At 44.2% G+C, this 13,495-nt stretch overlaps 1 protein-coding gene across 3 annotated transcripts in view; it reads right to left on the reverse strand.

Annotated features, from left to right (window-relative positions):
* The window catches only part of gorasp2 (golgi reassembly stacking protein 2), a 55,726-nt gene extending 48,093 nt beyond the window's left edge, over nucleotides 1-7,633 (reverse strand). Inside the window, exons 1-2 of one of the 3 annotated variants that reach the window (XM_068035360.1) lie at nucleotides 7,504-7,580; nucleotides 7,052-7,191 (exon numbers count right to left, since the gene is read on the reverse strand). In XM_068035360.1, coding sequence (XP_067891461.1) covers nucleotides 7,052-7,060 — 9 coding nt within the window. In that variant the 5' untranslated portion in view covers nucleotides 7,061-7,191; nucleotides 7,504-7,580. Of the gene's footprint in view, nucleotides 1-7,051; nucleotides 7,192-7,503 lie in introns of all 3 variants that reach the window. The other 2 variants (XM_068035361.1, XM_068035358.1) reach the window with 2 other exon arrangements.
* Between the last annotated feature and the right edge of the window lie 5,862 nt (nucleotides 7,634-13,495).

The raw sequence follows: 13,495 nt of genomic DNA on the forward strand, positions 1-13,495 counted from the left end.
GGCAGAATTTGGTACAAGTTCTGAAACATGGAAGATGGAGCATGGTGGGGTAACCAGGAAGAACAGTATTATTGTAAATTGGTTCTGGAGGTGTATATAGGTTTCAGCAGCACAAGGGCTAAGGTAACGGCAAATGCAGGGTTAGCTGCAGAAATGGAAATACAGTAGTAGCAATGCTAGATAGGATGAGGAATTTAAAGCTCAGTTCAGCATCAAACAGAATGCCAGGGTAGACCTCTATCTGGTTCAGTCTGAGGGAGTCTCCAGGGATGTTTTGAAGACATTAGCAAGGAACAGAGTTTGAGACTAAAGGCCTGTTCAGGTCAGGAAAAAGAACCCGACAGATCCACAGTGGGCCCAAGCCCAACCTGGCCCAAGTCCCTCCAATTTCGCCCTGCGCCGGACCCCAACTAGACCCTGACCCGAGCATCCCTTTACTTACCTTCCGACTGGGAAGCTCCACCGTATGCGTGATGACGTCATAGTGAGGCCTGCTACCTGACCCAAACCCGACTGGACCCGACATGCATCAGGTTTGGGTCGGGCCCTACATACACGGTAAGTGCTCTGTTGGAAAGTATTTTTTAAAAAGTTTTTTTAAAAATCTTACTTGAGCTGGGAGTCCAGGACGAAACGGAGTCTGCGCAGTGAGCGAGTGACGTCACTATGACGTCATCACACCAAACCAGCAGGAAGCTGCAGCGTGTGTCAGGAAAGTAAGTAAAGGGGTGGTCGTGTCGGGCTCGGGGAAAAATCGAAGGGGGTCAGGTTCTTTTTCCCGACTTGAGCAGGCGTTTAAGTGACATCACTTGCTCACTGCGCAGACTCAGTTTTGTCCCAGACTCCCAGCTCAGGTAAGCTTTTTATTTTCAATACCTACTGGCAGAGCACTTACCGTGTGTCCCCAGCCCGGCCCGACCCGAGCCCGAAAGCTGGACACGGAAGAGCGGCCCGACCCGACCCATGTCGTCGGATCCCAGTTAGGTAGCAGGCCTTTATTTAAGACAGTTTCAGACATAGGAGCAGGAGTAGGCCATTCAGCCCATCGGCCTGCTCTGCAATTCAATACGATCATGGCTGATCATCCACTTCAATGCCTTTTTCCCCCCCAACTATCCTCATTTCCCCTTACGTAATTTGTATTTAGAAAATCGGTCAATCTCATGATGGCTTTGGTCTTCCCAAATTTGAGTTACAGAAAACCACAGCTCATCCATATCTGATATTTGACAGTTGTATGACAGAATGAATGCAGTCAAGGGGAAAGAGAAGTAACTGCTGAAGCAGCTGCATTCATATAGGTGAGAATGCAAACATGCAAGGACAGTGCCATGAAACTGGAAAAAGGAGGAGAGGTGAAGGAGAAGGATTGGGTAGTCAAACATGTCAAGACAATAAGGAGATGAAGGACGACAAGGCAGGGTAACGCATCATGGAAGGCATCCCAGATTCTTGACTTTAGCAGCAGCTGTTTCACTGCTAAGAGGTCGTCAGATGCCAACTTGGAACAATTTGAACAAGGAGCTTTAGAACAGACAGGCAAAAACTTGCAAGACAACTACTTTTAATTTGTTCATGGATGTGGGAGTCACTGGCTAGGCCAGCAATTATTGCCCATCCCCAATTGCCCTTGAACTGACTGGCTTGCTAGGCCATTTCAGAGGGCATTTAAGAGTCAACCACATCGCTGTGGGTCTGGAGTTACATGTAGGCCAGACCAGGTAAGGACAGCAGATTTCCTTCCCTAAAGGACATTAGTACAACAATAGACAATGGTTTCATGGTCACCATTAGACTAGCTTTTAATTGCACCATGGTGGAATTTTAACACATGCCCCCAGAGCTTTTGCCTGGGCCTCTGGATTGCTTGTCCAGGGACATTACCAGTACACCGCCTCCCCATGTTCAAGCACTTGAGAAAAAAGCTGCAGGGTTGTAGGTGAATCAGCTAAAATCATTAAATTATTTCAGTGCAATCAACAGGGGGACACCAAAACATTTATAGCTGCTATGCCAACACAGATGTAGAAGTAATCCAATAAGGGAGGGAGACAGCTTACAAATGAGGCTAGTGATCTTTTATAGCATGACATCCATGGCAACCTCCATGACAAGCATGATTTTGCCAAGTGGAGAGATTAATAAAAAATGGGCTGACATGCTGCCAAAAGGTTTGGTTAAATGTGCCTTAAAATAAAAAATGCAAGTATGAGATTATTTTACTTGTATCCATTTTTGCAGTGCAGTTCTGATATTAATGAAGCTCGAGCTTAAAACTTCTGGCACCCTAAAAAGCACTTAATACTAATTGTGATAACACGGAGTCAATATGCAAGCTCTCTACTAGCACAGGAGTAGATTTCAACAGATACATCAGTTGTTCATACAGCCAGCCTGATTCTCAGTCCTACTGTTGCAGGATTTTTGAGCACATCTCGTGACAAATCACTGACTTTAGATATAGCATACCATATAAATCCTCAAGATGGATTACTGCATGAGCCTTTTCTCATCTTTTTGAAAGAAAAATGTTTTGAGTTCATTGCGAGGGATGTCAGCGCTCCTAAAACTGAACATTTTCCACTTCTGGCAATCATTCCCAGTAAAGACTGAGCACAGACCGATGCAGCTCTCTTTACTCTTCTTGTATATTGTTCCTCAACCCTAATGTCAAGAATATATTTCGTTGCAAAATATCTCTTTTCTAAATGGGTTCTTACTGTTATGACTTCTAATTTGAAATCAAGTTCCAAAACTAGTAATAACTTTAATAGCACTGTGTATTTTTTTTCTGTTCTTTCATAATTAATGAATACTGTTCTTGTCCTCGTGGTTCAAACACTTCATGGACTCATTGCTTCCCATCTCTGTAACCTTCTCCAGTCTTATTACCACCTCCCCCAACTGATTTTCCCATTCCTGTCACTACAGGCTCTTTTGCCCCACAATTGGTGGCCAAGCCTTCAGCACCTAGTCAAGAACTCCCTCCCTAAAATCACTACTGCTTCCTTTCAAGGTCCTCCATAAAGCCCACCTCCTTCACTAAGCATCTTAAACTCTCCTTTGGCTTGGTGTCTATTTTTCCTTAGGCTTCTGTGAAACACTTTTGAACATTTTTCTGCATTAAAAAAGGCACTGTATAGATGCAAGCAAATGTTCATAATAAGTGTAGGGAACTTGGCTGCAAACAGATACCAAGCAAATCAGCCTTTCTCTCTGCAATACTGGTCTTTGCCACTGAAATTACAGAAACATTTACTGAGCTGTTGAAGTTCATGGATGTTAAATTCCTACATGTACTGTAAACTGGGCTTAGCAACAGGTCAATGAAGTTATGTTGAGATGATGGATTGCAGCATCAAGTTTCCCCACTACAACAAAAGCAGATGGTATTTCATTCATCTATAATGCCCAGAGCAATCTGCGCAATGTTCTTCACATCCGCACAGACTATGACACTGATCACTCTCATCAGCAGCTGAGTGAAGGTGCAACCCAGAAAGTTCCACAACTCCAAACATGACGGCTAGCCATGCATCAACATCCCTTGCAAAAGCAATGATGCGAATACCAGGACTTCATACGGTCGCTAGCATGCTTACTACCCACCAAAGCCATAATGGGAAGCACCAATGCTGGCATCGATGAAGCTTGGAAGTCACTAAGCTCAATCATCCATGAAGCAGAAGCATCATTTGGTAAAGGCAGAACCCACAACAAGGGCTGGTTTGAAACCTACTCAGCTGAGATGATGTCATTGATGCAAAAAAAAACAAAGCCTACATGATGTACAACATAAACCCAACAGCTAAGACACTGCATGACCTAAAAGTAGCCATGACAGCCGTGCAAGGAGAGGAAGCTACTGCAGAAACAAACACTGGATCAGCTAATGCCAAGAAATTCAAACTGCATGCAAAGAAAATCTACGAGCTATGTACGAAGGGATCAAGAGGGCGCTTGGCACTGCCATCACCAAAGCTGCTCCCCTGAAGTCAGCAGATGAAGTACTCACCGACAGAAGTAAATAGATGTCCCAATGGGCTGAACACTGTGAGCTGCACTCCCAAGTCAGACTTAAAAGACTCCATTTATTTGCAGACCGAGTGTATGCTGAAGCACAGCGCGGTTTGCGTCAGCAGATCTACTGTAGATATGATCTTTTCCATACGCCAGCTGCAAGTGTAGGGAACACAGTACACCCCTTTACCTTACTTTCGTAGACCTCACTAAGGTATTCGACACGGTCAGAAGAGCAGGGCTCTACAAGATTTTGGGAAAAATTGACTGTCCACCAAAGCTCCTCAGCCTCACCCACTCCTTCCATGACAACATCCACTGCACTGTACAGTTTGATGGCTACACTTCAAACAGTTTCGGAGTGAAGAATGGAGTGCAACAGGGTTGTGTCTTAGCCCCCATTTTGTTTGGCATCTTCTCCATGCTCCTGACCTTTGCCTTCCCTACAGATATGGAAGGAGTCTACTTGCACACTAGGTTAGCCAGCAAGCTCTACAATCTATCAAGGCTGAAAGCAAAGACAAAAACACATCACATCCTGATCAGAGAACTCCTCTACGCTGATGATGCTACACTAGTCACAGACACAGAAACTCAACTACAAATACTCATGGACTGTCTCTCCCATGCCTATAACTTGCTCTCCTCGACTATAAACATCAAGAAAACCATAGTCATGGGACAAGGTGTTGCATTTCCACCCCTGATCACACACCACTGGAAGTGGTTAGCAAATTCTGTGACCTTGGGTCCACGGTGACAGACAATCTGTCCCTTAATGCAGAGCTCGATACACGCATTGGGAAAGCAGCTACCACCTTTGGCCGACTCGCAAAACTCGCATGGTACAACACCAAGCTGACCCTTAGGACCAAGCTGATGGTTTAAGGCCTGTGTTCTCAGCATCTTGCTGCATGGCTGTGAAACATGGATGACTTACAGCTACCAAGGAAAGAAGCTCAATACCTTCCATCTGCCCTGTCTGCGGAGCATTATGGGTATATCCTGGCAGGACAAAAATCACAAATGTGGCAGTCCTCTCAAGTGCAGAGCTTCCAAGTGTGTTGGCACTAATCAAACAGAGGCGGCTTCGTTGGATCAGACATGTCCGCAGGATGAAGACGGTTGCATACCCAAGAACCTTCTGTATGGTGAGTTAGCCAGGGCCAGACAACCAGTTGTGCACCCAAAGCTCTGCTTCAAAGATGCTTGCAAGCGTGACATGAAGGCGCTAAATGTTGACTATCACAACTGGGAGTCACTAGCTGGCAAAAGAGGGAAATGGCGACACATCCTGCGGACTGGCATGCACTGCCATGACGACCAGTTGCTAGAGCAACTTGGCAACAGGCTCCAACATCAAAAACAACTTGGCAGCTTCACGTGCAGCACTTGTGGCAGAATCTGCCTCTCAAGGATTGGCCTTCACAGCCATCAGTAAAGGTGCACCAAGAGAAGACAGCCCAAATAAATGGATTGTTTGTTGCGTGTCCATCATCTTTCATAGATGGAAGGATGCCAACCTATAATGCCCCAATAAAATATAGAATAAAATAATCTGATTAGTAGAGATGGTAATTAATTCAGGACATTTCAGAGATTGAATTAACCTGAAAGATACAAAATGACAATTTCTTTACACTATTCTACTGAGTAGCTTCGCCACATCAGTTCCCCAATTCACATTATTCATGGTATAAACTGTTCAATAAAACAAAACCTAAACTGACGAGAAAAGAGTTTTATTTGTAAATGGTAATAAGAGATCACTTTTAATGTAAAACATTAGCAATATTGCTAATGGGTGCATAGGGTCTGCAGCACGGTTGAGATAGTTAGCAGTTAACCCAACCTGTCTCTTTAAAGCTATAGCTCAAATACGCTGATAAGCTAAGCAATTATAGCTTTTAGTAAATTTCTACAATTCAAAAGGTCCTTAAATTGCTTGTAAATTTCAGGCTCCAAGTTCAATTCCAGACAGAAATACCAAGCTTTTTTTTGAAAGTTTCCTTTGCATTTAACACAAAGGGCAACAGCTGGAGTGTAGATAGTAGGGATGTTAAGCAATGTGATAAAATTCACAATCTACAAAACAGAACACAAAATATGCTAAAGACAATTATGATCAAATTTTATGTATCTATTTGATTTCTTTCTCAACACTGCACAATAATGATTTTCAAGATAAATCATTAATATATAAGCAAGCCTGGTGCTTGTCAATTGAGGGAAGGGGGGAGGAAATAAAGTACAGAGAAATGCTATTTCTAAACTGAACACACACCAGTTTGGTCTAAATCTATTGCAGTGAGCATGGATACCACTAAAACTGACAAGGTAAACAAGCTACAAACTATAATTACAAGACAATCCAATGATTTCCCTAGTAATACCCTGCACAGTTACTCTGTATATTTGAGCAACATATTTGTAATGAGGAAGCCAGGGCCCAAAGCTCCACTTCAAGGATGCTTGCAAGCGTGACATGAAGGCCCTAAATATTGACTATCGCTCCTGGGAGTCACTAGCTGATGAAAGATGGAAATGGTGACACAGCCTGTGGACTGGTGTGCACTACCATGACACCCAGTTGCTACAGCAGCTTGGCAACAAGCACCACCATTTGGCAGCTTCACATGCAGCACCTGTGTCAAAATCTGCTTCAAGGATTGGCCTTCACAGCCATCAGCAAAGGTGCATCAAGAGAAGACATCCCACCTAAACAGGTTGTTTGCTACATGTACATCATTTTTCATAGATGGAAGGATGCCAACCAAACCATTTGTAATGAAGGTACACTATGACATTAAGACATAAAAACAAAGCCATATTTCAACTTTTCCCAACATTAATACAAAAATAAACAAAGCAAATTAATTTAACTTAGAAATACAGTAATATACATTTTGGTCCACTTTTTTAAAAAAAAAAGTATCGTGTCAGATCAAGAGTTTGACAAATGGCAATTAATTCCAACCATCAACCTGTCTTTTCTCTTTACAGATGCTAACTGATCTACAGTATCGTGTACCTTTAGCATACTCTGCTTTGGTTTCGCTTTGAATCAGGCGTGAGCGTACAGGTTGGCATGAAACTAGACTCCAAGAGAAAAACAACGTACAGCCTCAAACAGTCCATTTTCTCTAAGGGTGAGGACCAGAAATAAAAACACTTGTGCAGAGAGAGAGAAAAAAAAGTTAATCTTCAAACAAATTAAGGTTTTGTATTTTTTTTTAAGGCAAGCCGTGTGGTTTTAGATTGTTCTCTACTGTTTTAGATACAATAAAACTCACAAAATCCACCTAACGAGTGAATCGTCCTTTAGCTGAGCGCTGGAGTGGCTAAAAGCAGGAATAGGCCGCGGCCCAATCCCCGGCCTTGCATAAGGACTGATATCGACAACTCGCCACTCCGAGCAGCGCAGCAGGCACCAGTTATAAGGAAGACGAGAGATGGACTGACACTTTTAACAAAATTACATACACGAAGAACATGATATCCCTCGCTGCCTCCACCAGGTATTTCCACACTCTGTGAACCACCCATTGCTACCAGTACTCAGGATCTATTATTCCAACAGGAAGCTCAAGATCAGGACCCGGATCCACACCTGCTCATACGTGGCAGCTGGAGCATTGTGGGAACGGGCAGACACGTCAGTGATGCTGGCCTGTGCTTGCTGCACGAGTTAATTTATTCCGGCTGCTCAATATAACCCATTCCTGCCTCACAAATTAACCCGTTCTTGGCCAAACTAACCTGTTCCTGCTGTCATTCTAACTCATTCCTGTCCAAACTAACCTGTTCCTGTCCAATCTAACTCGCTCCTGTCCAAACTAACCTGTTCCTGCTGTCAATCTAACATGTTCCTGTCCAATCTAACTCGCTCCTGTCCAAACTAACCTGTTCCTGCTGTCAATCTAACTTGTTCCTGTCCAATCTAACTTGTTCCTGTCCAATCTAACTCGCTCCTGTCCAAACTAACCTGTTCCTGCTGTCATTCTAACTCATTCCTGTCCAAACTAACCTGTTCCTGTCCAATCTAACTCGCTCCTGTCCAAACTAACCTGTTCCTGCTGTCAATCTAACATGTTCCTGTCCAATCTAACTCGCTCCTGTCCAAACTAACCTGTTCCTGCTGTCAATCTAACTTGTTCCTGTCCAATCTAACTTGTTCCTGTCCAATCTAACTCGCTCCTGTCCAAACTAACCTGTTCCTGCTGTCATTCTAACTCATTCCTGTCCAAACTAACCTGTTCCTGTCCAATCTAACTCGCTCCTGTCCAAACTAACCTGTTCCTGCTGTCAATCTAACTTGTTCCTGTCCAATCTAACTCGCTCCTGTCCAAACTAACCTGTTCCTGCTGTCATTCTAACTCATTCCTGTCCAAACTAACCTGTTCCTGTCCAATCTAACTCGCTCCTGTCCAAACTAACCTGTTCCTGCTGTCAATCTAACTTGTTCCTGTCCAATCTAACTCGCTCCTGTCCAAACTAATCTGTTCCTGCTGTCAATCTAATTACCTCCTGTCCAAAGTAACCTGTTCCCACTGTGCAACGTAACTCGTTTCTTGTCCAAACTAACCCACTCCCGCTGTCCAAGCTAACCTGTTCCCGCTGTGCAACGTAACTCGTTTCCTGTCCAATCTAACCAACTCCTGTCCAAACTAACCCACTCCTGCTGTCCAAGCTAACCTGTTCCCGCTGTCCAATCTAACCTGTTCCCGCTGTCCAATCTAACCTGTTCCCACTGTGCAATGTAACTCATTCCTGTGCAAACTAACCCATTCCTGTGTAAACTAACCTGTTCCTGCTGTGCAATGTCACTCGTTCCTGTGCAAAGTAACCCGTTCCTGTCCAAACAAACTCATTACTACTATCCAATCTAACTTGTTCCTGTCCAAACTAGCCTATTCCTACTGTTCAAACTAACCTGTTCCCGTTGTCCAAGTAACCTGTTTCCTTGTGCAAATAACCAGTTCCTGCTGTCCTGTCTAACCCATTCCTGCTGTGCAAATTAACTCACTCCTTCTGTCCAAACTAACCTCTATTTGCTGTCCAACCTAACCCATTCCTGTCCAAACTAACACATTTTTGCTATCCAAACTAACCTATTGCTGCTGTCCAAACCAACAATCCTGCCCAAACTAACCTGTTCCTGTCCGAACTAACTCACTCTTACACAAACTAACCTGTTCCTGTCCGAACTAACTCACTCTTGCCCAAACTAACCTGTTCCTGCTGTCCGGGCTATCCCGTTCCTGTCAACACTAACCCATTGTAGGTGATTTTATCTCTTTCTTAAGTTTGGAGACCGAAAATCATGATTGACATAAACTCAGGCTAAATCCAACACTTTTACTGGGAATTTTAAACATAACAGTTTAAATCATGCAATTACCCCTCAGTGGTCAATCTGAGATGACTGCAGATTGCTTAGGAGTGATCATAGACCGAGAGTAAAATTAGATCCAACGGGGTGAACTTCAATCAGCCCTTTAAACTGACAAGTGGTCAGACTAAGGCTTCCAAATGTTCATCCATTAACCATGAGGTGGCCTTTCCCTTCGCAATCTTTTCCACTTCACCCTTGGCTTGTTCAATTAACCATGACCCATGCATTACACATACATAATTTTGGGCTGCTTCATCCAACGCATTACGATCTTCCTTAATTAACTTATTAACGATACTTCCGTGGCGTTCTATTGCCCTAACAATATCTGGCCGATGTATTGTCATGGCCCTGCCCTCTTCAGCCAATTTCAACTCCCCTTCGTTTGTCCTGTACAGAATCTCTTTCATTTTTTGCTGGATCTGCTATATCTCGATGGACAGTGCAAGCAGATTGAGGTGACTGATCGCCAACGTGCCAGTATTAAAAATTGACAATCTGTCAGTAATTGAACTTTGCTTCTTTTGTCCCACCCCCTTAATTGATTCAGTTGATTGATTTCCCATCCAATTCCAATTGACCTACCACAACTTAAGAGTCCTTCTGATTTTTCAATCCCTGTTGTTTCACTAAGGTCTGCATCATTTCCACACACAACTCTAGTTTTTACAGGGCACCAATCGAGCAGTCCACATCAGTCAAGTTCAGAATGACTGGGACTATTTCATAGTGCATGACGTGGTACAAAACCTTCCCAATTGTGATTAAAACTAACCCATTCCTTGGTCCAGTCTATGTGTTGGAAAATTGGGGTATATCTGAGAGGTGACTGTGTGATTCTGAGATACTCGTGGTCTTTTCTCCTGAGCTTCAACTTGCACCTTGCCTTTAGGCCCATCTAAATCATCCTCACATTGGTAAATACCCTCATTTCATTTCCATAAATTCCTCCAGCAAAACTAATACCCACATGTTTTATTTCCTTCATCATAACTGGACCTAATATCAGGCTCTGTCAAAAAGGCTGCTCACTTGGGTCTCCCCTTGCCTGGGGCACAGACCATACACTCCCTAGGTGGCCCACTCCGCCATTCAATAAGGTCATGGTCAATCCGATTGTAATCTCAACTCCACATTCCCACCTACCCCCGATAACGCACAGTGGCGCAGTGGTTAGCACTGTAGCCTCACAGCTCCAGGGACCCGGGTTCGATTCCGGGTACTGCCTGTGTGGAGTTTGCAAGTTCTCCCTGTGTCTGCGTGGGTTTTCTCCGGGTGCTCCGGTTTCCTCCCACAAGCCAAAAGACTTGCAGGTTGGTAGGTAAATTGACCATTATAAATTGTCACTAGTATAGGTAGGTGGTAGGGAAGTATAGGGACAGGTGGGGATGTTTGGTAGGAATATGGGATTAGTGTAGGATTAGTATAAATGGGGGGGATGATGGTCGGCACAGACTCGGTGGGCCGAAGGGCCTGTTTCAGTGCTGTATCTCTAATCTAATAACCTTTCACCCCCTTGCTATCAAGAATCTATCTACTTTTACCTTAAAAATATTTAAAGACTCTGCTTCCACTGCCTTTCGAGGAAGAGAGTTCCAAAGACACACGACCCTCTGCGAGAAAAATTTCTCCTCATCTCTGTCTTGAATGGGAGACCCCTTATTTTTAAATAGTGACCCCTAGTTCTAGATTTTGCCACAAGGGGAAACATCCATTCCATATCCACCCTGTCAAGACCCCTCAGGATTTTATATGTTTGAATCAAGTCGCCTCTTACTCTTCTAAACTCCAGCGGATACAAGCCTAGCCTGTCCAACCTTTCCTCATAAGACAATCTGCCCATTCCTGGTATTAGTCTAGTAAACCTTCTCTGAACTACTTCCAACACATTTACATCCTTCCTTAAATAAGGAGATCAATACTGTACACAGTACTCTAGATGTGCTCTCACCAATGCCCTGTATAACTGAAGCATAGCCTCCCTACTTTTGTATTCAATTCCCATCGCAATAAACAATAACATTGTGTTAGTTTTCCTAATTACTTTCTGAACTTGCACACAAACCTTTTGTGATTCATGCACTAGGACACTCAGATCCCACTGCAACTCAGAGCTCTGCAATCTCTCACCATTTGGGTAATATGCTTCTTTTTCATTCTTCCTGCCAAAATGGACAATTTCACATTTTCTCACATTATTCTCCTTTGCACGCTCACTTGACCTATCTATATCGCTTTGTAGCCCCCTTATGTCCACTTTACAACTTACTTTCCTACCTATCTTTGTGTCATCAGCAAATTTAGCAACCATACCTTCAGTCCCTTCATCCACGTTATTTATATAAATTGTAAAAAGTTGAGACCCCAGCACTGATCCCTGTGGCACACCACTTGTTACATCTTGTCAACCAGAAAATGACCCATTTATGCCTACTCTCTGTTTCCTGTTAGCTAGCTAACCTTCTATCCATACCAAGATGTGACCACCACCCCCCACCCCACCACCCGCCCCCCCCCTCCCAACACAGTGAGCTTTTATTTTCTGCAATAACCTTTGTTGTGACACCTTATCAAATGCCTTCTGGAAATCTAAGTACAGTACATCCAGTGGTTCCCCTTTATCCACAACATCTGTTACTTCTTCAAAGAATTCCAATAAATTAGTTAATTAAATTAATTGTGATTTCCCTTTCACAAAACCATGTTGACTCTGCTTGATTACCTTCAATTCTTTTGAGTGCCCTGCTATCTTTCTTTCTTTTTCTTTTGGGCCTCCTTATCTCGAGAGACAATGGATACGCGCCTGGAGGTGGTCAGTGGTTTGTGAAGCAGCGCCTGGAGTGGCTATAAAGGCCAATTCTGGAGTGACAGGCTCTTCCACAGGTGCTGCAGAGAAATTTGTTTGTTGGGGCTGTTGCACAGTTGGCTCTCCCCTTGCGCCTCTGTCTTTTTTCCTGCCAACTACTAAGTCTCTTCGACTCGCCACAATTTAGCCCTGTCTTTATGGCTGCCCGCCAGCTCTGGCGAATGCTGGCAACTGACTCCCACGACTTGTGATCAATGTCACACGATTTCATGTCGCGTTTGCAGACGTCTTTATAACGGAGACATGGACGGCCGGTGGGTCTGATACCAGTGGCGAGCTCGCTGTACAATGTGTCTTTGGGGATCCTGCCATCTTCCATGCGGCTCACATGGCCAAGCCATCTCAAGCGCCGCTGACTCAGTAGTGTGTATAAGCTGGGGATGTTGGCCGCTTCAAGGACTTCTGTGTTGGAGATATAGTCCTGCCACCTGATGCCAAGTATTCTCCGAAGGCAGCGAAGATGGAATGAATTGAGACGTCGCTCTTGGCTGGCATACGTTGTCCAGGCCTCGCTGCCGTAGAGCAAGGTACTGAGGACACAGGCCTGATACACTCGGACTTTTGTGTTCCGTGTCAGTGCGCCATTTTCCCACACTCTCTTGGCCAGTCTGAACATAGCAGTGGAAGCCTTACCCATGCGCTTGTTGATTTCTGCATCTAGAGACAGGTTACTGGTGATAGTTGAGCCTAGGTAGGTGAACTCTTGAACCACTTCCAGAGCGTGGTCGCCAATATTGATGGATGGAGCATTTCTGACATCCTGCCCCATGATGTTCGTTTTCTTGAGGCTGATGGTTAGGCCAAATTCATTGCAGGCAGACGCAAACCTGTCGATGAGACTCTGCAGGCATTCTTCAGTGTGAGATGTTAAAGCAGCATCGTCAGCAAAGAGGAGTTCTCTGATGAGGACTTTCCGTACTTTGGACTTCGCTCTTAGACGGGCAAGGTTGAACAACCTGCCCCCTGATCTTGTGTGGAGGAAAATTCCTTCTTCAGAGGATTTGAACGCATGTGAAAGCAGCAGGGCGAAGAAAATCCCAAAAAGTGTGGGTGCGAGAACACAGCCCTGTTTCACACCACTCAGGATAGGAAAGGGCTCTGATGAGGAGCCACCATGTTGAATTGTGCCTTTCATATTGTCATGGAATGAGGTGATGATACTTAGTAGCTTTGGTGGACATCCGATCTTTTCTAGTAGTCTGAAGAGACCACGT

This window comes from Heterodontus francisci, chromosome 7, assembly GCF_036365525.1.
Source record: "Heterodontus francisci isolate sHetFra1 chromosome 7, sHetFra1.hap1, whole genome shotgun sequence".
Classification (NCBI taxonomy): domain Eukaryota; kingdom Metazoa; phylum Chordata; class Chondrichthyes; order Heterodontiformes; family Heterodontidae; genus Heterodontus; species Heterodontus francisci.